The sequence below is a fragment of the Phyllostomus hastatus genome, unplaced genomic scaffold, assembly GCF_019186645.2.
Source record: "Phyllostomus hastatus isolate PE091 unplaced genomic scaffold, TTU_PhHast_1.1 phas_scaffold_114, whole genome shotgun sequence".
Lineage (NCBI taxonomy): Eukaryota > Metazoa > Chordata > Mammalia > Chiroptera > Phyllostomidae > Phyllostomus > Phyllostomus hastatus.
Window position 1 is genome coordinate 10,173,031 of NW_025334006.1, and position 27,933 is coordinate 10,200,963.

The window sequence follows — 27,933 nt, forward strand, 5'->3', positions numbered from 1 at the left end:
TTTGGAGAATGTTTCGAGATCAGGGTGAATAGAAACTGGCCTCCCAGCGGTCCTAGAACATAGTGTCCACCTCCCTATTCCAACCACCAGCTCTCCAGGAATCTGAGGACCAGTCCCACACCCCTAACTGGTCCCTGCCCCCCAATCCCTGAGTTTTTCCGCTAACACTCTGCCAGCATCCCAGACTTCACCAGATGGCCCAGAAGCAAGGTCCCTTGCCCCGGCCCTCTCCCTTAGGCCGGGTCAGGACCCCAGGGCACAGCCAGCCAGTCTCCGCCACAACCCCCCCCCAGGCCTGCCTTAGCGTCAACGAGCCAGGAGGTGGCCAGCGGTGTGGAGAGCACGCACACAAAGAACAGTCAAGCCTCTGCGACAGGCCGCACTTTATTTGGAGTTTTCCACCGAAGTGGCTCCCAGCTGAGCCACATGACATGTGCAAAAGTTCCCCCAGAAAGCTGGGCCTCGCAGTGTGTAAAAAAGGCCCCCCATGGGGCAGAGCTGTGCAACCATAAAAAAAGAGAGAGAGAGAAATCTGTCCCCCAGGAAGCCTGGCTGGGAGAGAAACCACCCGGAGCCAGGCCACGTGCCAACGCTGCTGCTGGTTCTGGGTCCTTTTCCTCTGACGACTGTGCTGCTTTTCCAAGTCCTTAACACTCCGGGGTCACAGCCGCCAGAGGGGCCAGGTGCAGTCCTCAGTGCAAGGGGGCCCGGCCAGCAGTGAGGCGTGAGGGTGTCCTCTCTGACACACGCAGACACCCCCAGTGTGTGCTCCCCCACTAGCCTCAGCCCCCTGAAAACCTCAGGGCTTCCCCGACCCACCCCCCCCGGAGCCCCCAGGCCGCCCTTATATCACATTCAGAGGGAGGGACGCTGCCCTGATACAGACAAGGCCTCCAACCCCTGGGGGCTCGGTGGGCTGAAGAGGCAGTGTCGTTGCTTCCTCACCTCCAGGGAGGTGTTTGCGGTGTCTGATTGTGCATGTGTGCTTCTGGGTGTGACCCACTGGTGTGTGTTTACGTGAGTGTGTGTTTGGCCAAAGGTGGGGGCTGAGGCTGGGGGAGGCACTTCTGGGACTCAAGGCACGTTGACTTTGAAGGGGCTTCCGGGGACACTCTCGTCGCCCCACTTGACGATGAGAATGTAGTCCCCTTTCTCCTTGACGGTGTAGGTGACGTTGTACACCCGGTTGCCCATGTGCTTCACGTACACCTCCTCACAGGGGGTCTTGGGCCCGTGCACGCCCACCATCATCATGTTGGTGCCTGGAGAGGGAGGCAGGGAGGGTGGGCTCACATCAGGGGCCCTCGCCCACAGCAGCCCCCGTGCCCCCCACTCCCGCGCCCTGGCCCACCCCGGGAGATGGCCCGTCTGCCCCCCAGCATGCCTGCTTTGCTGCAGTCCACGGTGAAGGAGTTCTTCTGGCCCACAAAGGCCTGGGACAGCCCGGGGCCCCGCGTCACCACCTTGCTGGCGTCGGAGGAGAACTTGGGGATGGAGCTGTAGCTGGAGCCCCGGCTGGAGGACGACTTGGTCACCGTCTCCACCAGCACCGTGGAGGTTTCGTGAAGGCTGTGGCCTCCGGACAGCCGGGGCCCTGGGGGCAGAGTGGGGCAGCCGTGAGCGGGTCGCAGTCTGTGGGACTCAGGGATGGGGCCACATCGCCCCCTCGGCGGTAGCACCCTAGCGGCACCAGCCCACTGCCAGTGAGCCTGGCTTGTAGTCACTGTGGCGCGTGTCCCCGAGGCCTGGGCCTCTAGTGGCTCAGTGCCTCGCCCTTCTGGGCTTTGACTAGAAACTCAAGTCACAGAGTAAAAAGGAACACATAGCTTCCAAAAGGAACGCTTGCTAAATATTTACTGAGTTCTATTCTCTTTAAAGGACAGAAAGTGAGGCTAGAGTGTGGGGGCCGCGCCGGAGAGAAGGTTAAACAAGTGATGGACAACCATGATGAGGGCGGATGTGACTTAAAATGATTCTGCAGGATCTGAAGGCGGGGCATGGAGAATGGCGTGCTGGGTAGCCAGGCCCAGCTTATCCCTGGTGACTTGACTGGGACATTGGGGGCGGACTGTGACCCTCATGTGAATGGCCACCGGAGACATCCAGGTTGAGCTAAAGGGACCTTCCCCTACCCAGGGCACTCACCTGTGACTTTGGCCTTGAAGGGGCTGCCCACGATGTGCTGGGGACCACCATACTTGATGGCAATGAGGTAGTTGCCAGGGGCCATGGGAGTGTAAGTGACCACGTGGCCCTCAGGACACTCCCGACAGTCCAGCTGCACCTTGGAGGGGCCATCAATGGTGACAGACAGAGCCCCCGAGCCCGCATTCAGGGTGTTGACAATGAACTCTGATGAGACACCTGGGGGCCAGAGACAGCAAGGCTGTAGCTGCGAGCTGGGAGGGGCTCTCCCCCAGACCCCCAGAGCAGGCCTGCGCCAGGACTCAGCTCCTCAGCACCGCCCCTGCCTCTGGGGCAGACAGTATGGGGCTACAGCCTGGGCACCCCTATATCCACTGGTCCTTCCCAGCCCCAGGCACTCACCTGTCGTGCCTCCCTCGAGCCCGGGACCATAGGCTGACACCAGGCCTGGGTCCCCTGCCTGGCTCTGCTCCCCGACACGGATCTTGAAGGGACTGCCAGGGATGTGTGCGCCGTTGAACTTGACGTCGATGGAGTGCACGCCATTCTCATGGGGGATGAAGCGGATGGTGTGCTTGTCTGTGGGGCAGAGGGTTGTGGCTGAGCCTTTGCCCTTCCCGACTCCTTCCCAGAAGGCCCCAGCCTGGCGGGGGCGGGGCAAGGGCGGTGCCGGCTCACCACTGTCCAGCTCAGAGACGTAGCACTCCTCCACCGCCCCTGAGGGCGTGTGCACCCTGGCGTCGATCACGCCCCGAGCGCCATTCAGCTGCACCGCAAAGGACGCTGGCTGGTTCACCTTGAGCCCCGTCTCCTGCGGATGACACAGAGGACACTCAGACTCCTGGGAGGGTCTGGAGTGCTCCTCTCTGCAGCCCGGCACTGCCTCGCTGTGCCCCAGCCTGGGGGCTCCCACCCCCGTCCAGGCTGGGCCCCTGCCACTGGCCCAGCTCAGGGAGTCTCTCGACAAGGCTGGCTGAGATGCGAGGTGGGGGTTGGGTCTGTGGTCTCAGCATCTGCCTGCCAGCACCTGGGGCCACTGTGGGGCACAGTGAGGGATGCGAGAGGGCGTCTCCTGTCCTGGCTGCGGGGGTGACACCCAGACACTGTGCAGTGGGCCTGACAGCAGGGGAGCCAGGGCTGTGTGGGCTGCGAACAACAGGTGGCCCTGATGAGGAGCCAGAGCGTGGCCTGGCCTGGCCTGGTGGCCGTCCTGGAGGAGGTGGGGAAGTGAGAGGAGCCTGGGGGTAGGTAGGGCACGGGGTCCAGTTCTGGAGGGGCGATGAGGAGAGGCACCAGGGCTCCTGAGGCTGCTAAGACCACCCTTGGGGGCAGTGGAAGGGGGCGCAGAGCCTCCTTACTGTACAGACCCTGGGGGGGACAGAATATCTGGCCCATCGCTGAGCCCTGCCTTCTCTCAGCGTGGCAGAGGGGCCCCGCCCCCAGACACACACCTGAAGGCTGGTGACGGTAAGGCGCCGAGCGTCATCCGACAGGGAAGCCACGGGCACCACGAAGGGGCTGTCTGGGATGTGCTCATCATTGAACTTGATGGAGACCTCATAGTCACCTGTGGAAAGGAGGCCAATCAGCACGGGCCCCAGAACCGGCAGCAGGAGAGGAGCCACCTCCACCCCAGTCTCATCCCAGGACAGGCTCTTTGGGTCAGGGGTCTGGCTCTGGAGACAGACACGCATTCCCGGGGGGCCAGGTGGAGGGAGATGCAGCGCAGAGCAGGGCGCAGGGGAGAGTCAGTTCTGGGCCCCGACGGTCTTCTGCCTCATCAGTGAGCAGGAACCCATCCGAGAGGTCAGGCAGGCCTAGCCCCACCCCCATTGTGGACACCCACCTGGTTCCTGGACAACATAGGAGACCCCGCAGGAGCCATCTTTCCGGTCCTCAAATGCAATCTCTGCCTTGCTGGGACCTTCCACAGCAATAGACAGGCCCCCGGCGCCTGCTTCTCGGGTCCAGATGCTGAACTCGGCTGGAGACGGGGAGGCAGGGCACGGGTGGCTCTTTAGCACCATTGCCCGGCCTGCCGGCTGCCCTGCCCCCATGCCCCGCCCCCTCCCCCCCACCCTGGCCACCTGCTGCTCACCTGGCACGCCGGCCACACCCCGCTCCAGCCCAGTGCCTCCAGCTCGCACCTTGTGGGCTCCGCCTTCACCCAGGGGCCCCACGGTGAACTGGAAGGGGCTGCCGGGCACGTGCTGGCCTCGGTACTTGACCGTGACCGTATGGGGCCCCATCTCCTGGGGCACAAAGCGCACGCTGTATGCGCTGTCCTCCCCCTCGACAATCTCTGCAGCTTCCGTCTTCCCAGAAGGGCTGGTCACCTGTGCGGCCATGTCCTGAGAGCTGGCCTCACCTGCAGGGGTGGGGATCGTCAGGGCGACACTGAGGCTGCTCCGGCCCTGCCCACCCTCCCTCCTCCGTGAAACCCCCTCCTCCACTGAGGCCAGCCCTGGCCGGCCAGCCACAGCCCGTCCTCGTGTCCCAAGGGACAGGCCGGCTCACCCTCCTGCTGCCTGGTGATGCTGCCGAAAGAGCCCAGGCGCTCGCGGCCCAGGAAGTCCCCGAAGACGGCAGGGAAGGGGTCTCCGCCGACCTGGGTGGACTCCTCCACCCGCACCTCGCGCTTCGTCTCCCCGCCCCGCGTCTTGCTGATCTCCGTGCGCTCCGTGCGGGTGTACGTGTGGCTGCTGCGCGTGAAGGTGCGTGTCAGGCGCTCCTGGGCAGACACCATCTGGAACCAGTTCCCTGTAGGGCAGGCACGTGGTGGGGGGGCAGTGAGCAATGAGCGAGCAGGACAGAGCGCCCTCCCCGCCACCCTGCCCTGCCCTGTCCCGCCCATGCTCTCCCTGCCTGGAGCCTCACCTGGGATCTTGAGGTTGAGGTCACAGGTGCTGCCGATGGTGGCAATGGAAGGCGCCTGCCTGCGCCGGGTGATGCTTTCCTTCATGCGGCCCTCGCCCGTGACCTTCACTGTGAAGGGGCTTCCTGTGGGGGCAGAGCGGGCAGGGCAGGCACATCAGACCACCTGCCCGCAGCCTCCTGGCCTCCCGCCGCCCGGCTGCAGCCCAGAGCCTCACCGGGCACGTGCTTGTCTGCAAACTTGATGTTGATGATGTAGGTGCCGGGTTCGGTGGGGCAGTAGGTGACTTTGCACGTGCCATCCTCCATGTCTTCACAGTTGATGTCCACCTTGCTAGGGCCTTCAATACTCAGCCCCAAGCCCCCATAACCTGGGGGGGAACGAGACGTGTGTCCCTCAGGCCCCACCACTCCCTGCCACTCTGCTCTCCCCCCGCCACGCTGCAGGCTCCGTCTGGAGTGGGCGCCCAAGGTGTGTAGTAACCACTAAGGAACGATGGCTCATTGGGAGGAGGCACGGGCCAGGCACTGACCCAGAGGGCCAGGGACAGGCAGTCTGGGAAATTCCCTACGGTAAGGCTGCCTGGGCCCCAGTGAGCCAGGAGGAGACAGACTCGTGACAGCTGAGCTTTCTCTTAAATGTGGCAGAGCCGGCATGAGGATGTTCATTTTCCCCCACGAGGGTCCCAGGAATCCCAGCAGACGCTTGCCAGGAAGTTCAGGGAGGAGCGGGTGGCCACGGGGGCCCCCCCGGGCAGGAGAGAAGGACAAGCCCTCAGCGGAGGTGCCAGCTGATACAAGGGGCCTCTGGGGGCAAGACGCACCTGCATTGCGAGTGTCCACGATGAATTCTGCCACCTGGAAGGTCTCTCCCTCGGAGAGGCCCTTGCCCCAGACCCGCACCTTGCTGGCGTCCCCGATCTCGGAGGGCCCCACCAGGATCTTGAAGGGGCTGTTGGTGACGTGCTTGCCACTCTTGCGCACGCTCACCACGTGCTCCCCCACCTCCTTGGGGGTGAAGGAGATGCCTGTGGAGAGGCGGGGGTCAGGCATGGAGCCCTTGGCTGGAAGGAGCGACCCTTCCCGGCCCCTCTCGGGCCTTCCTCCTCCCGAGGCCCTTCCCGCAGCCGCCCACTCACCAATGTGCCGGTTGGGCAGGCGCTTCAGCAGGCAGGGCTCCTCGTTGCCCGAGGGGGCGCGGATGCTGGCAGTCAGCTGGCTCAGGTCACTCTCCGTGATCTTCAGCGACACGTCCGTGGAGGTGCCCACGTTCAGCTGTGACGTCCTCATAGAATCATCACCTGGTGGCAGAGCAGGGCTGTCAGGCAGCTGAGACTCCAGGCCGCCCTGCCCCCAGGGTGGGGGGCTCGGTCTCCGTTCACACACAGGCTGCCAAAGCCTACGGATGGGGCCCACACCCCGGCAGCCCTGGAGAGGCCTCAGTCCTGGACGGGTTAAATCCCTAGTTTGTGCATTTTTATCCTGAGTCACGTGGTTTCGAGGGAACCAAACACGACACCGGACCAGACAACACAGAGTTGCTCAGCCTCCCTGGCCCTACTGGGTTTCCTCATCCATCAGAAGGGACTATCAACACCCTAACCTTATGAGAATTACTTCAAAGACTAAAAGAGATGATGTGTTTCAAAGCGTCGGGGAGGTTGGCCATTTCTCACCTCCTGCAGAGAACGGAGTTCTTTACATTTGTCCAGAAATGAACTTTTCCACCTCAAAGGGCCCTACGCTAAGGCCCCAGCGACCTGAATTTGCGCAGCACATGTCTGGCGTGTGCCAGGTGTGTAGTGTAGCTGCGTGTGCCCACGCACGCGCCCCCACCTGTGATCTTGGCTGTGAAGGGGCTGCCAGGGATGTGCTTGTCATCGAAGCGCACGATGATGCTGTAGTCGCCCGGCGCCGTGGGCAGGTAGGACACGGTGCAGGTGCCGTCCTTGTTGTCCTTGCAGGTGATCTCTGCCTTGGATGGGCCCTCCACGGCCAGGGACAGACCCCCTGTAAGAGGAGGTGGGGCTGAGGTCAGAGGTCCTGCCCTCACCCCCGCACCCGGCTGGCCCCCCACCCCAGCCCCCTGCCTGCAGCTTCCCTCACCTTCCCCAGCATCCTTGGTGACGATGGTGAAGGTGGCCGGCTTGTTGACCATGCCATGGCTCAGGCCCGGCCCATAGGCACTGACGTGGCGGCTGTTGATGGCATCCACATAGAACTGCAGGGGGCTCCCTGCGGTGGACGGAGAAGGGGGCTGTGTTAGCAGTGAGGACAGGGGCTGCTTGAGACCACCTCAGCCTCCAGGACCAACCAGCAGCCTCCCTGCTGGGCCCCGTATCTCTGCCCAGAGGGGCCTGACTGCCTCCCACCAGGCTGTCAGCCTCCCCAGGGCCTCCTAGGGTATCTGCACACAGCAGGCGCTCAATTAGTGTTTGTTGAAAGAAGGCAAGCAAGAGCGAGGTTGCTGTGGGTCACTCTCGGCCCGGCCCCCAACTCACCGGGGATGTGATTGCCGTCGTACTTGATCCCCATCTGGTGCAGGCCTTTCTCCGTGGGCGCGTACCTCACCGTGATGGTGCCGTCCTTGTTGTCGGTGATGTTGGGCCGCGCGGTCTTCCCAGAGGGCATCCGCACCTCCCCTGCCAAGCAGACCCAGTTACGTAGGGGGCCTCGCTTCCTCTTACCACACCCCCACGCTGCACCCCCCACCCGCGGCTCCTGTGGCTCCCGTGCGATTCCGCTTCCACCCAGAGGTCAGCACCAGCCTAGAGCGGTGGGATGAACCTGAACTGGGAGACAGTGGGCTTCAGTCTGAGTTCCAGCTCTCCCCACCTCGCTATATGACCTTGAGGAGCTCACTTCCACTCCCTGGGCCCCAGTTTTCATCTCGGAGACAAGGGACGAAGGTGTCTGCCCCCTGAGCCCTCGTGCCTCGGCGCCCCAGGGCAGTACCTGTGAGCTCCCCTTTCTGCACGGTGAAGGGGATGACCAGGTTGAAGGGCCTCAGCATGGACTCCATGGGCTCCACGGGCACCACTGGCTCCTCTGTGGCCTGTGGCAGGTGAGAGGGAACCGTCACCGGCTGCGAAGGCCTGGGGAGCCTGGCCTGGGCCGTGACTGCAGTCAGAGGAAGCGAGGCAAGAACAAGGTGGTGAAGGGTGAAACCAGAGGCAGGAGAGGTGCGTCAGCTGCAAGAGAAGAGGTGCCGTGCCCAACTCGGGGAGCCCTCTGCCCAGCCTGACCCCCACCTGCTCCTCAGAACGTCCCCAAACCATGCCCAGCCCCGGCTGCTGAGGAACAGAAGAAAGAAGTGAAGGGGGTGGAGGAGGAGGTGGAGGCGGAGGGTGAGGGCTTGCCCAGTGGGGGGCAGCAGTACCCAGCGTGTGGGGTAGGCGCTAGGCCGGTGCAGCGGCGGCACATCGGAGGGCTCCTCCACGTGGGGCATGGGGTCACACGCCTGGGAGGCAAGGCACAGAGAGCTCAGGCTGTGGAGGCCGGCCCACCAGCTCGAGTGACCAGGCGCCCTCTCCGAGAAGGATCCTGGGACCTGACACCCTGGGCCGGCCGTGGGTCAGGATGGGTGTGTGCCTAGGGCGCTCTAACCCCTGGAGGGCTTTATCATCTTACAGGGCCCCCTCGGGGAGATGGATGGGGACAGTGGGCCCAAGGGTCAGGGAGGAGCATGGGGAGTTCCTCTGAGAGAGCTGACTGATGCCAGGGGGCCCGAGGCAGGCCTCTGCTCGCTGCTGAGGCTGGGAGGCTACAGGGAAACCAAAGGCCAGACTCTGGGGCACTCTGGGCCCAGACTCCTTCAGACTCGGGGACAGGTTCTGGCATTCTTTGCTGTGGCTAGGAGGGCCCAGCCCGCCTCCCCAGCCACCGCCCGGCCACGCTGCGGCCACGGCACTCACCAGCACGTGGAAGGGGCTGTTGGGGATGTGCTCGCCTCCAAAGCGGATGGTGATGATGTACTTGCCCGGCTCGGGCGCCGTGTAGTAGATGTCGAAGGTACCATCGTGGTTCTCAACCACGTCCACGTCCAGCTCGGCCCCGTCCGGCGTGGACACCGTGCACGTCACCTTCCCCTTGCCCGCTGCCTTAGCGTCCACCGTGATCACCGTCTCCTCCCCGATCTGAATGCGGGGGCCCAGGCAGGCACCTGCCGCACAGGAGAGTCCGGTCAGGGGTCTGCGGGGAACGTGCCCAGCCCCACTCCGGCCCCAGCTGCCCCAGCGCCTCAGCCCACAGCAGGAGGAGGAGAGACAGGGCACTCACCCAGGCCATGGCCTCCAATGGACACTGGAAAGAGAGAAGAGTGTGAGGCTGTGAAGCACCCAGGACGGGTGGGTGGGGGCAGGGCTGTAGGAGGGCTGGGCTCTGGGACCAACGGTCCTCGGTGGACGGGGCCAGGGACTCGGGAGTGCTGTGGGGGTGCTGGACAGTGGGCAGGGGCCAAGGAGGCAGGCGCGTGCCCACCTGTGACGAGGCACTTGCTGGCGTCCCCAGTGGGAAGGGCGTGGATGCGGAAGGGCGAGTAGGGGATCTCGTCGCCGCCGTACTTGATGGTGATGGTGTAGCGGCCACTCATGTCTGGCAGGTAGGACACGGTGTAGGTGCCATCCCCGTTGTCTCGGATGTTGGCCTTCTTGGGCTTACCCTCGGGGTCCTGGGGGAGAAGCAGAGGTCAGGGCCCGCCTGTGTCCAGAGCCTGACCTGGGAGGTGGGCTAGGCGTGGACTTACCAGAATCTGGACGGTGAGCAAGCCCTCCCCAGCATCCCTGGCATCGATGGTGAACTCCACAGGCAGGCTGGCAGGGATGCCGGAGGCGTTGAGGCCGGGGCCGCTGGCCCGCACCTTGCTGGCATCATGGGCTGGAAGCACCTTGATCTTGAAGGGGCTTGAGGGGCAAAAGAGATGGATGGTTGGCTGGGGGTTGGGAGGGCACCTCCCTACAGACATGAGCAGGAGGGATGACTTCTTGGGGTAGGGGGGAGAGACCAGTTCCCTCCCAGGAGTCTGATCTTATCCTGCGCCTTGTGGGAGGGTCACTCAGGGCGCCGTTGACAGAGCCCGAGCCCTTCTCCCTCCAGGAGAGAGGAGGGTGCGGAGGCGGCCCTCTCCTGCCTCCGGCCTTTGCCCAGGCACTGATTTTGTGGCTGCACGCTGGGAAAGCTGAGCCTGAGGAGAGGTGCTGGGGGCTATGATGGCTCCCCTGGCGGAGAAGATGGGGAGGGGCCCCTGAGGAGGAGCAGGACGGGGCTGAGACGAGTGGGTGGGGCACTCCCAGGGCCCAGCGGTGGCCTGCAGGTGTGGCCCTGGCGGGGCTCCCAGAGCTCGGCACCAGGCACCACGTGGGAGCCCACAGCTGGTCCTCACCTGCGCGGCACCTCCTGGTCGGCGTACTTGACAGCCACCGTGTACGGCCCATCGGTGGCCGGGGTGTAGTGGACGGTGTGGGTGCCGTCTCCATTGTCACGCACCTCCACAGGCTCAGCCACACCTGGGCAGGGGAAGCAGTGTCAGCAGAGCCTCTGACGCCCTGTCCCACCTCCCTCCATCCTGCCCCCGACACCCCATACCTGTGGGGCCCAGCACGGCCACCTGCAGGGGCGCTCGACCAGCTTGGCTGCAATCCACGGTGAAGGTCTGGGGCACCCGGGCCCTGACGCCAGCCCCCAGCCCTGGTCCCGAGCACTTCACCTTCCCGGGGTCCACCACGTCCTTCACCGGCACCCGGAACGGGCTCCCTGCAAGGAGAAGGCTGTCAGCCCCCGCCCACCTGCCTGGAGGGTTTCTCACACGGAGGAGCGGGGAGGAGGCCAGAGCGACAGGTGCGGTGCTTCTTTGGAACTTGCTAAGGAGATGGACACAAGGACGAATAAACCGGGCTGCAGACTGAGGCGGGGCAAACCTCACTCACCTGGGCCATAGGCCTGAAAGAAGCCTTCCTAAAATCATAAAGCGTTAAAAGCAGAATATATTAAAAAGATAGTGCATTTTTGGTGGTGTGAGGCCAGACATGGGGGAAACACGCCCAGTGTCAGCAGGCCCAAGGTCCGCAGTGATGGCAGACCTGACCCGCTGGAGCGGCTCAGCCCCCAGGAGGGCGGGGGCTCTCGGCTGTGCAGACAGAGCGAGAGGGTGCAGGCTGTCCTTGCCGAGCCAGCGAGGGTGGCCCTCACTGTGTCTGAGGGACAGAACCCATGAGGTCTGGTGCCCCGGGCAAAGGGCCAGGATGCCAGGGTTGGGCCTCTGGGAATGAGCTGGAGGGGGTTCCACCAGCGGCACCCACCGCCCTGCCTGTCGGCAGTGGCCTCAGCACCCACGCCAGCCCCCTCCTCGAGTGCTGGGCTCACGGCCACCCTGTTCTGCGGACAAATCTGCACATGGGACCTCCCCGCCGGTTCCTGTCCATGAGCAGGCATCCCTCTGCCCTCGGGGGGGCCACCGCCCACTCTGCACACCTGGGATGGGCCTTCCCCCGAAGGTGATGTTGACGTCGTAGTCCCCAGCAGTGAAGGGGATGTACTCCACTGTGCAGCTGCCGTCCTTGTTGTCCTTGCAGGACATTTTGGCTTCTGAGGGGCCCTCGATGGCTAGGCCAAGGCCCCCGGTGCCGGCTCCCCTGCAAGACGACACTTCCATCAGCTCTACCAGGGCCAGTGAGTGGGGATGGGGGCACAGGGTAGGTGGGGCAAAGAAGGCCGCTGAAGGCCAGCTGATCTGGACACTTGGGGGAGGTTTGTTCCCCGGTCACCCTTGAGGGAGGGCGGGGATGCTGGGCACCCGCAGAGGACAGAAGGGGTACCCAGGTGGCTGAGATCGGGGTGGCCACAGCATCAGGGTCAAAGTTAGGAAATGGGAGGGTACCTGGTTTCCACAGTGAAACGGTTGGCTTTGTTGACCAAGCCACCCTCCAAGCCTGGTCCGAAGGCCCGGACCCGGGTTGGGTCGCAGCCCTCGGTCACACCCACGCGGAAAGGGCTCTTGGGCACAGCCACGTCGTCGTACAGCACCTCCACCAAGTGCACACCTGAGGGCAGCCACACGGACCGGGTCAGGGCATGCAGGCCCACCCCACCACCTCCAGGGAACACTGGGGTCGGGCCCCTGCCACCCGCACCCAGCCGGGCCCCTCACCCTCTTCATAGGCCGTGTACTGCACTCGGTAGGTGCCGTCCCCATTGTCTGTCACGTAGGTGTCCGTCTTGGCACCCGAGGGGTTGAGCACTCGAGCTGTCACGTGGTTCCCACCCGTGGCTGTTAGGGATCTTGCGTCCACGGTGAACTCAGTGGTCACCTCACGCAGGACACCTGGGTCCCAAGAGAAAATAGCTCAGTGTGGGTTGGGGGTGGCCTTCAGAGTAGCTAGCGCCCACCCCTCCCCAACTCCGAGGCTGCCTCTTCCCAGCAGGAGCTCAGCCGCCCCCTGCCCCTGCAGCTCCAGGCCGCCCCCCGTGGCCTCTGCCTTCCCCGCTTTCATCACAGTGACACTCTGCTCACATCCGTCCCCAGCCCAGGCTGCGGGCACCTCAGGAACGGGCCGCAGTCTCGAAGCCCTCTGTGCTCCCACCCGCACACCAGCCCGAGGCGCAGCCCCGGAGGTGGTGCTGCAGTCGCGGAACTGAGCTGAATTGTCTCCTGAGTCTCACCATCTCTGCCCCAAGCGTCCTTCTGCACCCTCTGGGGCAGGGTTCTTAGCGTTTTTGGACCAGGGTCCCCTTAAGCTGACGAACACTGAGGATCTGCCCCAGAAAAATGCCCGTGGGCAGATGCAGTTGTGTCACAAGCGCAGACACAAAGCTCCATGCCCTGCCCTTGACCTTGCCTCTTCCTCCAGGGCGTCTGAGCCCTAAGGACCCCAGGGCCACCCACAGCCCTCCCTTCACCCCACGCTGGCCCCTTAAGCCCCCAGCCCTGCTCCCCTCCCTCCCATTGACTCCCCAGCTCCACAGCTCCTGGCTCCCTCTGTCCCACTCACCATGCGGCTCCACCCCAGGGCCGGAGACCTTGATGCCACTGGTGTCCACAGCAGGCTGCACGTGGACGCGGGTGGGGAATTTGGGGACGGGGTGCCCGCCGTATTTGATGGTGATGGTGTAGGTGCCCGGGAAGGCGGGGCTGTAGGTGATGTGGTAGGTGCCGTCGGCGTTGTTGTGGATCAGCACCTCGGCCTTGACGCCAGCGTCCGACAGGATCTCGATGGTCAGCTCGGCCTCGCCCGCCTCCGAGCAGTCCACAGTGAAGGTGGCGGCCTCGCCAGCCTTGCCGCGCTCCAGGCCGGGCCCGCTGGCCCGCACCTTGCTGGGGTCGAACACGGGCTGGATGGTGGCCTTGAAGGGCGAGCCGGGGATGTGGGCTTCGGCAAACAGGATGTTGATGGTGTACTCGCCCGGCTCTGTGGGCAGGTAGCTGACAGCGCATGAGCCATCGCCGTTGTCCTGGCACTCAATCTTGGCCTCGCAGGGGCCCTCCACGGTCAGCCCCAGGCCACCTGTGCCGGCCCCCTTGGTGTCGATGGAGAAGGGTGCTGGGGTGCCCACCAGCCCACCTTTGAGACCAGGACCGTAAGCACAAACCTAGGAGAGAAGCAAGTGCGTGGGCTCCCGGCCCCCGGCCTCTCCCCTGCGGGGCTGCCCACCCAGCCCAGCGCCTGCAGCTGTGGCGGCTACTGCAGATTGAGTCCGTGCAACAGTGAGGAAACAGAGGCAGAGAGATGAAACCATTTGTCCAGTGAGTGGATCTAGGACTCAAGCCCAGGTCTAATCCAAGGCCAGGCAAGGCCAGGCACCAAATAACTGAGCTTCCTCAAAGGCAGGACCTGGGTGGGGGTAGCCTCAGCCCTGGGTCCTTGGCTGTGCCACTCCAGGACACCTGGCCCCCAGCCTTGGCCCTCCAGCTCATCTGCCTTCCCTGCAAGCACCTAACCCCCAGCTCCAATTAGCCTTTATCTCCTCACCTTGGAGGGGTCAGGGGGCAGGACACCCTCCACCGCAAAGGGACTGCCTGGCACTGGGTGACCATCGTAGGTGATGTCCACCTTGTAGGGCCCCTCCTCGGGGGGCATGTAGCGCACAGCCTGGGCTTCAGCTCCACCCCCGGGCTCCAGCTTGCAGGGGATGGGTCGTCGAGAAGGTGAGGTCATCCGCACATCCAGCTGGCCCTGACCGCCAGCCCCCCGCGTGTTCACAGAGAACGCCTGTTCTTGCCCAACGGCCACCTCTGCACGGGGGGCAAGAGACACCGTGAGCGCAGGCTCCACCCACCTCCCAACACCTCTCACTCCTGGGCATCTCTTGCCCCACTTACTGCTGTTGAGGCCTTGAACTTTGACTTTGCTGAGGTCCAATGGGGGTGCCACATTCACCACAAAGGGGCTCTTGGGCACAGGGTCCCCGCCATAGGTCACTGTCACTGCCATGTTGCCCTATTGGGTACAATAGGGGGGTCAGACTGGTGGCTTAGACACAGCCTGACAACATGCCCTCGGCCGATGAGGACCTGAGGCTCAGAGATCCGTAGTGAGAGAGGGCGGGAGGCAGGAAAGGGACCAAGACCCAGGGCTGGGTCTGTGAGATTGGAGGAAGGGAACCCAGGACCTGTCAGCCAGGAGAGGCGGGGACACGGGAGAAGGCGCAGTTCACCTGCTGGACGGCCGTGTACTTGACGGTGTAGGAGTAGTCGTGGTTGTCAATGATCTCGAAGTCCCGCACAGCCTCGCCCTTGGCAGCCCCAGCGAAGTGCACGTCCAGCTTGGCCTTACCGGCTCCCTTGGTCAGCACCGTGAAGTGAGTGGGCTTCCCAACTTCCACACCTGGGGAACCCACCCCAAGATGACGGTGAGGGCCTGGAGGACACCCAACCCCCACCCCAGCCAGCCTGGCTCAGTCTCTGCCCAGACACCCACCTGTGCGGTTCAGCCCAGGGCCCTCAGCCTTGACCTTGCTGGCATCATGGGACGGATCCACCTTGATGTGGAAGGGGCTGGCAGGGATCTCCTGGGTGAAGAAAAGGCTCGGTCAGGGTGGGCAAGAGCAGCCTCTGAAAGAGTCCCCCTTGTCTCCTCTGAGGCATAGGACGTGCTCGATCAGCGACTGCAGAAATGCCCCCACCACACCCGACGACAGCATGTCAAGCTGCCAGCTTAGACTTGGGGGGCAGGGGGCAGGGGCAGGGCACTGATGACGGCCAAAGACTGTGGGTGGCATACCTGGTTGGCAAACAGCACCATGATGGTGTAGCGGCCAGCCCCTGGGGGCGTGTACTTGACCGTGAAGGTGTCATTGTCATTCTTGATGATGTCAAAGTCGATGTCAGCCTCTGCAGGGCCCACCACGCCTGGGGCGCATTTGATGCCAATGCTCACGTCACCTGGGGGAAGGTGGGCACAAAGCCATGAGCGGGGTGGCTCAATGATCTTTCCCACCCTCGGGTCCCACAGAGTTCCGGCCAGACTATTAGGCTTGTGAGTGGACACCCTGCCCAGGCCCCACCCCTATGCCCAGTCTGGGCGAACCTTGCCCCGCCTCGCTGCAGTCCACGGTGAAGTAGGTGGGCTCGTTGGCCTTGAGACCGGTCTTCTCCACGCCAGGGCCGTACACCTTCACCCGCTCGGGGTGGCTGCCCTCTCCCACGTTTACCTGTGGGGAGGGATCAGTGCTCAGAGCCATGCCCTTCCTCCAGGCCCATCCCCCTCCCCAGCAGTCTGCCCAGCCTTAACGGGGCCATCTTAGCTTCTCTGAGGGGACCTTGAGGTGGGGAGTGGTGACAAGGGTCCAGGGACAGGCCACATCCTGGGGCTCCACCCTCCTTGTGAGGCCCCTGGAGGCGGGCAGGGCAGGGCGAGGAGGACATACCCGGAAGGGGCTCTTGGGCACGTTGACGCCTCCCCAGGAAATGATGATGGTGTGCTTGATGGGCTTGGTGGGCACATAGGAGCAGCGGAAGGTGCCATCGCCATTGGGGATGACCTTGATGTCAATGGGGCAGCCGTCGGCATCCTGTGGGCATTACCAAGCAAGGTTCTTAGCGAGCTCAGGCCTCCTCAGAGCACCGGCGCCCTCTGCTGGCTCTGGGCTGTCCTCTGGCACAACTAACACACTCAGTCTCCTCCTCCCCCTCCCGCCCTCCGAGTCCTCAGGCCACAGGAGCCTAGTACCACTTGCCCTGGTGGCCACAGTGCACCCTGGGAGGCAGGAGACCAGGCTCTGGGCCATCTCTGTGGTCTGGCCTCCCAGCCTAAGTCTCTGAAATGTGTTGGCAGGAGAGAGAGGCTGAGCTACATCAACGTTCCTAAAACTGAATAATGAACTTTTGGAAGAAGAGTCATCCTCCTGGACCCAAGAATATGTTTCTCAGCCTCCAGGGGTCAATGCACACCAGTATGAGAAACTGACTTGGGAAATTAATGTCTTACTCTACCAAATCATCTTTTAAGTTATTAGTATGAAATACGTTTTTGATAAAGTACGCTTTTAAGATTATCAGTAAGAAAACACAATATTTAAATTTTTTCGTAGTTTTTACGGGCCAGCGAGAATCAGTCTTGTGATGCACCCGCCTCCGCCCTCCCAGGGCCCCTGCCCAGAACGGCGGCGACGGGCCGTGAGGTTGGGCCGTGAGGTCGGGCCGTGCGGTTGGGCGACGTCCCACCTGGGCGTAGAGCTTCAGGTCTCCCTTGCCAGCCGCGCGGGCATCAATGGTGAACTCCGCTGGCTTGTCCACGATGCAGCCGGTGGGCTCTAGGCCGGGTCCAAAGGCCTTCACCTGAGCAGGGGCAAGAGAGGGAGGTTGGGTTGGGGACGGGAAGAGGGCCCGCTCGCCCCCGCCCGGGCTGGCGCTGGCGCATGGGAGGTGCGACCGCACCTTGTCCGGGAAGCAGTCGGGCGGGGCTGGCTGGATGTGGGCGATGAAGGGCGAGTCTCGGATGTCCTCGTCATCACAGATGACGTGCACGGCGTACTCCCCGGGCTCCGTGGGCCAGTACCGCACGTCGCAGGAGCCGTCCCCCTTGTCATCACACTCAATCTTGGCCTGCGAGGGCCCCTCGATGGAGAAGCCTGGGTGTGAGGTGGGGAGGGTCAGAGGGCGGCAGAGGCAGCCTGGACACCCTGTCACGCCCCCAGCATCCCCTCCCCAGGGGTCCCCATGCCGCATCTCCTCGTCTCATCCCCACACCCCCCAGCACTCCCACCTGGGGTCACCCAGTCACTTACCCAACGTCCCCACCTCCGTGCCAATGGCCTCCACCACAAAGTCGGCTGACTTGCCCACCTGGCCAGTTTCCAAACCAGGACCCCAGGCCCGCACCTTCTGCGCTCCTGCTTCTGGGCTCACCTGGACCTCGAAGGGGCTGGGCGAAGAGGAAGCCGGTGTCAGCACCGGGGAGCACCCCGCCAGAGCTACCCCCCCTTTGTCCCCTCAGACCTCCAGCAGCCAGCTCCCTTCTCCACTCGGTGAGGGCCCAGGCAGGAAGGCGGGGGTCCACGGTGCCTACCTGCGGGGGATGGCATAGCCGCCCCAGGTGATGGTCACCACGTACTTCCCGGGCACCGCGGGGCAGTATTCGCACTCGAACACACCGTCGCCGGCCTCCCGCACCTTCACGGGCTCCTCCGTGCCCTCTGAGGATGGGAGGTGGGGGGCGGGGAGAGCAGGAGTCAGTGGTGTGTGAGCCCCGGCTCTTCAACCCCCCGAGGAGCCCTCGGGACCCAGGACCAGTCGGGGGACATCTCTCCATGGGCAGAACAACATGTCGGGCAGGGCCCCACGCCAGCCCCGTAGATCATAGCCCTGTGAGCACCCACAGCGGAGAGGACCGTTCCCAGCTGGCACTCTGGGAAACTGAGGCAGAGCAGCACCCGTGTGCCTAAGGTCTCACAGTGCCTCTGCTCAGGGTCTCTCTGGAGCCTCTCCCGGGTCATGTGGTGCTGACGGTCAAGGCTCTCAGGGACACAGAGCCACTGACTGACCACCTTCCTCCCTGCGGCCTCACCCCCATCGCCACCCCTGTCGTCCCAGCCCCTCTCCGGCCCTGGGCCCTGGCACTTACTTGGCCCCTTGACTGTGACTTTGAGCTCTCCGCTGCCAGCGCCCTTGGTGAACACCTTGAAGTCGGCCACCTCTTTCACACGCACGCCCTTGGGCTGCAAACCCCGGCCAGAGGCACGGCAGGCATTGGGGTTACAGGCTGGGGAGCAGAGAACAGAGGAGGTTGGGGTGCTGAGGGGTCCTGCATGGAGACTCATCCCCCACCTCGCCGACCTCCTGACCCCCTCACGAGTCCCTGCCTCATGCAAGCCTTCCCCGAGTCCCTGGTGGCCCCACCGCAACTGGGGCTGCCGGGGCCGTGCCGGGCGAGGAGTGGCCACAGGCCCCCGTGAGGACCCTTCTAAGAAACCCTTCCTGCTGGGCGCTCAGAGTTGATGCTGCTTGGGACAAAGGCATGGCAGGGAAGGGTCCTTCACCCACCCTACGGCCATCAACCCACAGCCTCCTCCGAGCCACCAGAGCAGCTTCAGAAACTAAGTCACACCACCAAACCCTCGGGGACACCGTGGAACAAGAGAGGCCCATACAGCATGACGCCTGCCCCAGGCCACAGCCACGCGTGGCACTCAGCCTGCCAGGGAACACTGCCAGCGGCCATGACCCAGGCCATGCTACCGAACACCGTGGCTAAAGAGCTGTCGTCTCAGCCTGCCATGGAACACACAAGATGGCGTGGAACCCACAGAGTGCCACAAAACGGTCAGTGACGAGACCCAGGTCCTCCTCACAACACAGGCAATGACACAGAGCCCGTGATAACATAGGTCTTGTCACAGAAAGCACCGGGCAAGTGACAAAGACACCGATCTGCCACAGAACGCAGGCAGTGGCACGGAACCGGGGCCTGTCACAGAATGCCACAGAAGGTGGGTCATTCCGTATGGCCTGGGCCACACCACATAGCACAGGCGAGTGAGGCCAGTCAGCTATGGCCGTGCGGGGCCCGCCTCTGCTAGAGCACGGACGCAGCGCCGCTCTCTCGGCCTGGCGGTGGCCAATGGGCATAGAGGGGTGAGTGGTGGCGAGGTCCCTGAGTGGCAGTGAGAGAACCACCTGAAGGTCTCGCCTGCAATGCTCGCCAATATGCCCCCACCACAGTCTTCGGGGGGGGGGACCCTGTCCGGTATCTTTCCCTGTGGTCTCCTGACCCCCCTCTGGGGCGGACGGGACTGGAAAGATGAGGAGGCTGAGGCCTCTCCAGAGCCCCACCCCGGCTGTTCCTTCTGCCCTTTTGAAGCCTTCTGCTGGCTCCCCACCCAGGCCCGGATTTAGTGCCTCGCTGCCCATAAATCCTCAGACCCGGGATTTAGTGGCAGTTCTGTCTGCGTCCCGGCCTCAGCGAGGGCGACTGTGGGGGAGGAGGGAGGGCTCACCTTCTGCCACGTGCACGGGGAAAGGGCTGCGGGTGATGGGGGCACCGGCGAAGGCCACATGCACCGTGTGCGGCCCCTCCATCACGGGCCTGTAGGTGCAGCGGAACGTGCTGTCGCCCTTGTCCTCCAGGGCCACCTCCACTGTGTCTCGCCGGCCCTGCGGGTCCACGATCACCACAGCAACATCGCCAGTGCCAGCCCCTGCCGCGGACAAAGGCCGTCAGCCCCACGCTGGGCACGCAGAGCCGCTTGAGGATCCCTCAGCCTGAGAGCATGCACCTCCTGGCTGGGACCCTGCCCCTGTCCCCCCTCCACACCCACAGTCAGGGGCTGCCCTCCTGACCCCCCAGGCCCGTCCTTACCTGCAGTGTAGATGTCAAAGTAGGTGGGTTTGTTGGCAACGTTGCCCACAGGCTCCAGGCCAGGGCCGCGGGCTGACACCTTATTGGCATCCCCCAGGGCCATGCCCACGTTCACCTCAAAGGGGCTTCGTTCGATGTTCTGGCCAGCAAACAGCACAGTCACCTACGGGTCAGGGGTCAAAGGTCAGCTTCTAGAGGAAAGCAGTTCCGAGAGGGGGTGGTGAAGGTGAAGAGCAGAGCCAAGGAGGGAGGGAGGTGGGTGGCTGGTGCCCTGGGGTGGGCTGTGAGCTGAGAGTGGGGTCCACTCTGCCGGAGACCAGGATGTGAACGGAAAGTGGGGCACAGGGGTGGGCCCGTGGGGCGCTTACCTTGTGCAGCCCAGCGACCTTGGGCACGTAGGAGACGGCGTAGGTGCGGTCCTTGTCATTGTTGGGAACCACCTTGGCCTATTGGGAAGGGAACAGGTTGGAAGTCACAGTGGCTGTCGTTTCTCCCGACCCCACGGTGTCTGGTGGCCCCCATGGTGGAGCCGCCCCCACCCTCCGCGTGGCAGCTGGCTCTGGCAGTTGTCTCCAGGCCCTTCCTGCTGTGGGCCTGTGGCCTCTGGCTCCAGCGTCACACTAACCCCTCCTGTCTGCAGTGGCCTCGCCATACCTCCTCGGTGTGGCCCTCGGGATCCTCAATGTAGACCAGCACCTCGCCCACGCCGGCGTCCACCGTCTGCACGGTGAAGTGGGCGGGCTGCAGTACCGTGTTGCCGTGGGGCTCGATGCCTGGGGGCAGACGGCAGAGGCGAGGGACTCAGGGAGGGCCTTCCCAGCAGGCGCACGGCCCACCAGGGGCAGCAGGCCAGGGAGGGCTGGCGGGCATGTCACACGTACCAGGCCCATAGGCGATGGCCTTCTTGGGGTTCAGCTGCTTGGAGCGAACAGGGGCACCAGGTTTGAGCTTGGCCTTGGGGAACTGGGACAGGTAGGTCATGACAGAATGCTCATCCACATTGGGGTCCACGATCTCCTCAGGGGCGATCACCTGCCACGGAAGGAATGGAATGAGAGGGTGCTCTCCTTACCTGGCAGCTTGGTTCTCCCCCACATCCTGACCGCGTGTCCTTACACACCCAACCCCCACTGATGGCCCTCCTGTCCTGTGCTCTTCCCCGGCCTAAACCCCGAGTGTACCTGGGGCACCCCGAGCCAGTCGTCCGCCTGCTGCATGGCCTCCCGGGCGTTCTGCACAGGCTGGTTGGGGTCCCAGGCCGCCCAGTCGGGACAGAGGCCTGCAGAGACGGGGAGGGAGACCACAAGGGGGGGGGGGGAGCAGTCAGCCAGAGGCACAGCACGTGCTCACTGTTTTCCTTCGCACCTCCGCCCACCAGCCGGGTTCCTGCTGGCCCCGACCTAGACCTACGGCTGGGATGCCCATCCGTGCAGAGGCGGGCAGTCCTGCCCGACACCAACAATGAGGCCTTTCTGTCCTGGCTGACGCAGCAGCCTGGCACCGGCCCTGCCGCCAGCCTCCTGCCTGCCCAGGCCCCAGTGCGGACCCCGAACACCAAACCCCTGTGAGGGCACCGCTCCCGGGCCCTCCACCGCGCTCTGCCTCGGGGTGGACAGAGGACCTCAGAGTCTGTCCCACAGGTGCCTCTGACCCACCCCCTACAAGGTCCCCTTCCAGCTGCCCTGAAGCCCTAGGTCTCCAAGCGCTTCCCATATCAGCCTTAGGGCATGAGACACCCTCTCCTTCCCAACTGCCCACTTGGGGAAACTGAGGCACTGAAAAGCCTGTTGGGAAAGGATCAGTATTTCTCTGAGGTCACCCAGAACCCAGCTGTTCTAACAAAAGGAGTGCTGAGGCAGCCCAGGTTACTCCTGAGAAGGGGTGCAGGCGTTAGGGGGTGCTTGGTCTAGGCTAGACCCGGCGGAGGGGAGGTGATGCGCACTGGTGGGGAGGGGCCGGCTCCAAGGCCGGAATCCATGACTGGCCGGAACAGTTGAGCTCACTGCTGGCAGCCACACCAACTTCGGGCAATGGCTCAGCAGCTGGGAATGCCTCCCAGGCTGCTAGTGTCTCCGCCCCCACCCCCTGCTCCCCAGCTGACCCCAAGCAGGGAGAGGATTCTCCCAAGGGACCCTGGTTTCTCTGGGGGGAAGAAGACCTATCTTCTCAGGAGATGAAGGTCAGAAAGGGAGCCGCACGTGGGGCAGGGCTCCAGCAGTGCAGCCTCAGTCCTCTCGTGGGCCCTGAGCTGCCCCCACCTGGCCAGGCTGGGGTTGGGTCACCTGCCACTGGGCAGTGCCATGCCAGCCTCAGCCCCTCCTCAAAGCTGTCCCAGGGTCTCACAAAGAAGAGCCTTCTCTGGGTCTAACTCCTGGGACTCCTAAGTCCCAACGCGTTTCCTTTCTCTCAGCTCAGCAGGAGCAGTGCCGTGGGGCAAAGCGGTTCATGGAGCGGGGAGTCGAGGCTCCAGGGTCTAGATCAGTTCTGCCACGGATAAGCTGTGTGATCCTGGACACGTCACTGGCCCTCGCCGGACCTCAGTGTCCTTGTCTGTAGAATGAGGGGTTTAAACCTCTTCCTGCCACTGCAGAACCCGGCACACCCAACCAGGAAGCACCTGACTCCAGCAGGCTGGAGAAGGGGGCAAGCCCCACAGGTGGTCCTGAGCACCCGGCCCCGAGAGAGATATACTTTCTGACCACCACAAGCCTCGGCACCGCCAGCTCTCCCCAGCTCTCCTCCCAGGCTAAGGGATCCGTCGTGCTGGCTGGCCCACTCACCAGGAGCACAGTTGTCCACCAGGGCGCCCAGAGCTTTGCCGTCCTGCCAGTCGCGGTTGAAGTTGGTGATGGGCAGCTGGGGCACCTTGTTCTGGATCCAGCCGAGCAGACGCTGTTTGGGTGTTTGCTTTCGGGCATCCTCATCATCCTCATCTTCCCACATGGGCATGGAGATGGAGTAGTGCAGGATCAGGGTCCAGATCAGGCCCAGGATCAGCTTCAGGTTCCCATCCACGATGGCCTTGCTGTCTGCAGAGCGGGGAAGCCAAGTTGAGCTCAGGAGGGCCCCACCCTCCACTGCCCATTTATCCTGCACTGTCCCTTCCACCTCCCTCCGGAGTGAGGCTGCCTTCCAGCGAGTCCCCACAGCAGGCACCCGTGCCTCTGCCCCAGCACCCGAGCGGGTCCCCTGTCAGGCTGCAGACATCCATGCAGTTATCTGGTGTGTCTTTTGGGGGCACACACTGCTTTGTTCTGTTTCATTTTTTAAAGTTTTTTATTTTATTTTATTTTTTTTAAAGATGTTATTTATTTGCTTTTAGAGAGAGGGGAAAGGAGGGAGAAAGCAATCGGTTACCTCTCTCATGCCCCCAACTGGAGACCTGGCCCACAACCCAGGCATGTGCCCTGACTGGGAATCGAACCTGCAACCTGTCGATCCACAGGCCAGCACTCAATCCACTGAGCCACACCAGCCAGGGCCATTTTTTAAAGTTTTTTAGAGGTCTGCTTGACATACCACAAGCTGTACATATTACAGAGCACAAGTGGGTAAGCCTTGACAATATGCGCACCCATAAAGCCATCGCCATGATACTAAACACACCTCCGCACAGAGTGTCCTGTGTGACCCCTTTGCACAGACCCCTGTGTCCTCCCTCCTCCTGCCCTTCCTTGTCCGACCTTCCCAGGCAGCAACTGAACTGCTCTTGATCCCTATAGATTAGTTTGCGTTTTCTAGAATTTTACACTCTTTTTTGTCTGGCTGCTTTCACTCTGGGCAGTGTGTTTTGTCTCTCCAACCTCCGAGCCCAGAACTTAGTAGGGTCCGAGTAATGCTGGATGAATGAGTGAGTGTTTTACAAACTGGCACGGGAGAGCAGGACCCACCTGGCTCCAACCAAACTGTTCTCTGAAGGCCGTAAAAGGCTGTAGGAACAGAGTTCTAGGAGGAGGGAAGGGGTAGAGCGCATGCTCTGGTCAGGCTTGAAACCCTGTTATCAAACGCTGGGGGCCAGTGAGGTCTCACGGGAGCCACGGGAAAGGTCACTCGTGGGGACACAAGTCTCAGGAGATGAGACTCCCCACCCATCCCCTCCTTTGAGAAAAAAGATGCACCACAACTGCTTCCCCAGTATCTGGGGGAGAGCCTAGTTTCCCTTTAACAGCCGGAAAGAAACACCCAGGAGCAGGGGGTGGCCCAGAGTACAGATCTTTGGAATCCAACTCATTTGTAAAAGATGATGCAGGCCTGAAACCCATCGGCTTTCCCTAGCTCTGATTTTAGGAGGTTGGGAGGGGGCGGGATACTCGGCCTTGTTTACTGGTGTTGCCTGGCAGATGGGGAAGGGTGGGGCTGGAGGCACCCCTCATACATCTTTTCCTGTCCCTCTCTAGATCTTGGGGGACAGCTTTCAGAGACCAAGGGCCTGGGGAATCCCAGCATCCCCACCCCAGCCCCACCTGCCCCCTGGTGGGGGACTCTCGGCCTCTCTGTCCTTCTGGCTGAGGGCTCTGGCCCCCTTGGCTCCCCCACCCTTTCACTGATTCATCCTTCCTTCCCCAGCAGCTCCCCAGCCCGCCCCCTGTCCCCTGGCTCCACTGCAGCACAATGGTTTGGCAGCTCTCAGATTCCATGACACACTCACTCCCGGCCTCCCGGTGCTCCGGAGCACTCCCTCTCAAACACAGGGCCCACTGCACCTCCCAGTCCTGCCGCCCAGTGCCCGCGGCCTCTCGCTGCCTGCCAGCCTCCAAAGTGGGTGCTTACAGAAGTGCTTCTGGCAAACTGGAGCCCGATCTCGAGGAGGGAGGCCTGGAGGCTGCTGGGTTGGAGGGCTGAAGGTGGGGGGAGGGGTGGTGGGGGGAGGTCATTCATATTTGCTGCAGGAAGAGGTTTCTCCCCAGTAACTGGCTGTGGGCCAGACAGCAAGTGGTCCGCTGTGCCTTGGGGCAGGAGAGGGGTGGGTCTAGAATCCTGCTCTGAGATCAGTGACCTTCCTCTCCCTCCCTTCTTCTGAGGCCAAGCCGAGGAGAGGAGCTCGGCTCAAGCCAGGCTTCCTCCCTTGTGCCCCACCGAGCCACCCTATCTTCGCCTGCCTAGGGGTGCCCCAAAGAGGTGGGAGGAGCCTGACAGCCAGTCCCTGAAGCAGCCCCAGGCCCCAAATGGAGGGGGAGGAGAGAGGGCTGGGCGAGGGAGGTGCCGGGACAGCTGCTGTCCCCTCCAGCCCCTCCCTTGGCTGTTGGCTCAAGGAAAAGGAATAGCAACTGGGGAACAGCTGCGGGACAGAGCTGCCTCATAGGTCTCTTTGTTCGGAGGGGCTGAGGGGGTGAGGGGGGCTGGGATAAGGGGAGGGGGAAGGGGAGAGTGGGGTAAGAAGGGCACACAGCCCCTTCAACCCAGGCTGAATAAACCCCCCATGAGGTGGACTTCTCAGCACCCACCGCACTGCTAGAAAGGAAAATGGGGAGTCTTTTTGACCCTCCTCCCGGGTGCCCAGATGCCACTCAATTTCAGCCTTGGGACAATGCCCCAAGGAGGCCCCCAGGACGCTCCTTCCCGCCTCTAAGGAAAACGGAGGGAACCAGAGGAAGCAGGATGCTGCCCCTGGTGGGAAACCCCTTCACGTCCCAGGTTCGGGCAGCCGCTGCCGCCTGTGCCCCCTCCCTCCACCCTCAGCCTCGGGCCGGCAGCTGAACTGCTGACAGCTTATCTCATCAGAGCGAGTGAGCCACTTGGCCCAAACCGGGAATGGTTCCCTTCCTCTCAGCGAGAACTGAGGCGCTTCCCGCCCGCCCCCAAACCAGCTTTTGCTTCTTCCCCCTCTACTCTGAGCTGGCCCCTCCACGGTGGAGCCAAGGGGCCGGAGCCAGGCACCGCCATGGGGGAGGGGAGAGGTGCGCTCAGGAAGGATGAGGCCTGGAGTGGGGCTGACTGCCCCGCGGCGGGGAGTGGAGAGGAGGGGAGGGCTGCACAGTTTCCTATAAAGTTGCGGTGAGGCCCCAAGCTCTCTGGAGACCCCACCTGGAACAGTTTGTCTGTCAAATCCCAGCGTGCGGGGGTGACACTCCCCCCCCAACACACACTCTCACTTAGCCCTCAGCCCCACAACACACACACCGGGGCCCCTCCCCCACTCCTGTCCTCAGGCTTGTCCTTCTGGAAAGCTCAGAGACATCTGCTGTGTCACGAAGGCAGGGCTATTTCCAGGCCACAGCGGGTGGGGTGGGGGGAGCAGTGTCGGGGCAGGAGGGAGTAAGGCCTAGAGAGGGGACTGGACAGGGCAAAGGGCCCCGATTGACCTCAGCTGCTAATTCAGGAGGTCTGGAGATGCCCTGAGGGAGAGTGGAGGTAGACAGACATCCGTTATCTGGAGTAGTTTCTGGGACAGCCTGGCCAGGGAGGCAGCTGACCCCAAACGAAACTCCTCCCCTGGGGTCCCAGGGCACAAGCCCCAAGGGGCACTTTCCTGTAAATCACAGCAGGACTCTTAAGAGCTCACCACAGGGGTAGGGGTCTTCCCCAGGCCCCGGCAAGCAGGGGAGAGCGCGGGCTGTGAGGGGAGGGGCGATCTTTGGCCACTCAGGATCCAACCTTGGCCTCTGGGCTCCCAAGCCTAGAGTGTCTCCCCACCCCCACCCAGCACAGACACACCTTCCAAATCTGGTTACACTCAATGACTTCCTTCTACAGACCTTCCCCTCCTTCCCTCCGGCGCAGACCGTTAGCTACAACCAATCCCGGCTTAGGGGCCGGGGCTGGGGCCCAGCCGGCGTGGACCTGCGGAGCCCCCTCCCCGGCAGGCTGAGCCGAAGGAGGACAGGCGGGGGTTAAGGCTCCGGAGCTCGCTCAGTGCCTTTTTAGGTTTCTGAGGCTGGGCCCTGCCTGCTCCGGCCCCCGGGCATGAACCCAATTGCTGAGCACATGCGGGCCACCGGCTCTCCCTCTGCGCCAGAGCCCCAGGGTCCGCAGTGGTTGGGATCTGCCTTCAGCCCGCTCCTCCCAGTGGAGCGGCTGGGAGGCTGGGAGGCCGTTGCTTTGTTTGGGGGGAGACGCCCCCAGTGATCAGTAACGTGCACTGGTCTTGTCCTCTTAAGCATGGCTGAGATTGCCCGATAGCAGGAAGGGTTACAATGAATAGAGGCGGATCAGTGGGAACGCATAGTGATACTCCGGACCCCATCATCCCCAGCACGCGCCCGTCCCATGCCGCTGTGCTGAGAGGGGCGTGAAGGCAGTGTCGGGCACCGGTGGCAGGCGAGCCGGGGGCCCGCCTCGTGCCAGAGAGCCGCCCTCCGCCCTCTCTCATCTCACTGTGCCCACCGGCACCTGTGCCCCCCGGCCCCCACCAGCTAGCCCGTCCTCGGGGCACTCCCCGCCCACACTGACCGATGGACACGAGCTTGATGTGCTCGCGCTCGAGGAACTCAAGGGCCACGGACACATTCTCCAGCTTCATCTGGCGGAAGTTGGGGCGCGGGTGGAACTTGCGGTACATGCGTTTCTGGCTGAGCACTTCGAGCAGCGCGATGAGGCGCAGCCCGTCGCTGAGGTCGCGCTGCAGGTCGTTGAGGCGCTTGCCCACGCACTTGAGGTGTTCGTTGCACCAGCGGGTAAAAGTGTTCTGCTGGATCTTCTTCCACGGGGCGTCCTCCGCCAGGTCCTTCTCCGTGGACGGCATGTCGTCCGCCTCGTCTCCCAGGCCGAGGCCGGGGGCCTCGGAGTAGACGCTGTTGTTCATCATGCTGGCGGGGGCTGGGCCGGGGTATGCGCTGCCTGCTGGGCGTGGGCCGGGCCGGGCCGGGGCTGGGGGCGCTGTCGGGGCGGCGGCGGGATTCGCAGAGCGGCGCTGCGCGGCTCTCAACTTCTCTCGCGCCGTTGGCTGGCGGGACTCGGCGGGACTCTAGGCTCCTTGGCCGCGCGCTCTCTCGCTAGGGCTCTCTCTCTCCCTTTGCCTCCAGGGGCGGAGCAGTGCTCGGGAAGTGCCGGCCGGACCTGGGCAGGGGGTTTAAGAAGCCCCTGGGTCGCGCTCCCCCCGCCGCGCTCGCGGCCCCCGAGTCCACGTCAGAGCGCCGGCCTCCCAGGAATGCCGCCCGGCCCGCGGGTGGGAGCCGCACAGAGCCGG

At 63.4% G+C, this 27,933-nt stretch overlaps 1 protein-coding gene across 2 annotated transcripts; it reads right to left on the reverse strand.

The window, feature by feature from the left end:
• Positions 1-363: 363 nt before the first annotated feature.
• Positions 364-27,911, reverse strand: FLNC (filamin C). 2 transcript variants are annotated; one of them, XM_045855540.1, is made up of 48 exons: positions 27,198-27,911; positions 22,589-22,837; positions 20,990-21,087; positions 20,690-20,840; positions 20,463-20,581; positions 20,177-20,254; positions 19,809-19,971; positions 19,447-19,647; positions 18,075-18,212; positions 17,520-17,646; positions 17,239-17,375; positions 16,889-17,082; positions 16,676-16,789; positions 15,880-16,023; positions 15,540-15,663; positions 15,234-15,394; positions 14,931-15,021; positions 14,668-14,837; positions 14,333-14,450; positions 13,983-14,245; positions 13,005-13,602; positions 12,164-12,337; positions 11,894-12,056; positions 11,488-11,648; positions 10,603-10,770; positions 10,400-10,523; positions 9,764-9,920; positions 9,499-9,688; positions 9,298-9,321; positions 8,934-9,181; positions 8,399-8,479; positions 7,975-8,074; positions 7,521-7,661; positions 7,126-7,254; positions 6,856-7,029; positions 6,159-6,320; positions 5,844-6,047; positions 5,238-5,390; positions 5,023-5,145; positions 4,663-4,905; positions 4,244-4,513; positions 3,992-4,129; positions 3,597-3,712; positions 2,824-2,956; positions 2,548-2,724; positions 2,146-2,364; positions 1,385-1,594; positions 364-1,262 (listed from the first exon to the last, which is right to left on the reverse strand). In XM_045855540.1, exons 1-48 carry the CDS (start codon positions 27,550-27,552, stop codon positions 1,075-1,077), a joined length of 8,163 nt encoding a protein of 2,720 aa, XP_045711496.1. In that variant the 5' UTR covers positions 27,553-27,911; the 3' UTR covers positions 364-1,074. The 2 variants fall into 2 exon arrangements, with proteins under 2 accessions (XP_045711496.1, XP_045711497.1); XM_045855541.1 differs by lacking the exon at positions 8,399-8,479.
• Between the last annotated feature and the right edge of the window lie 22 nt (positions 27,912-27,933).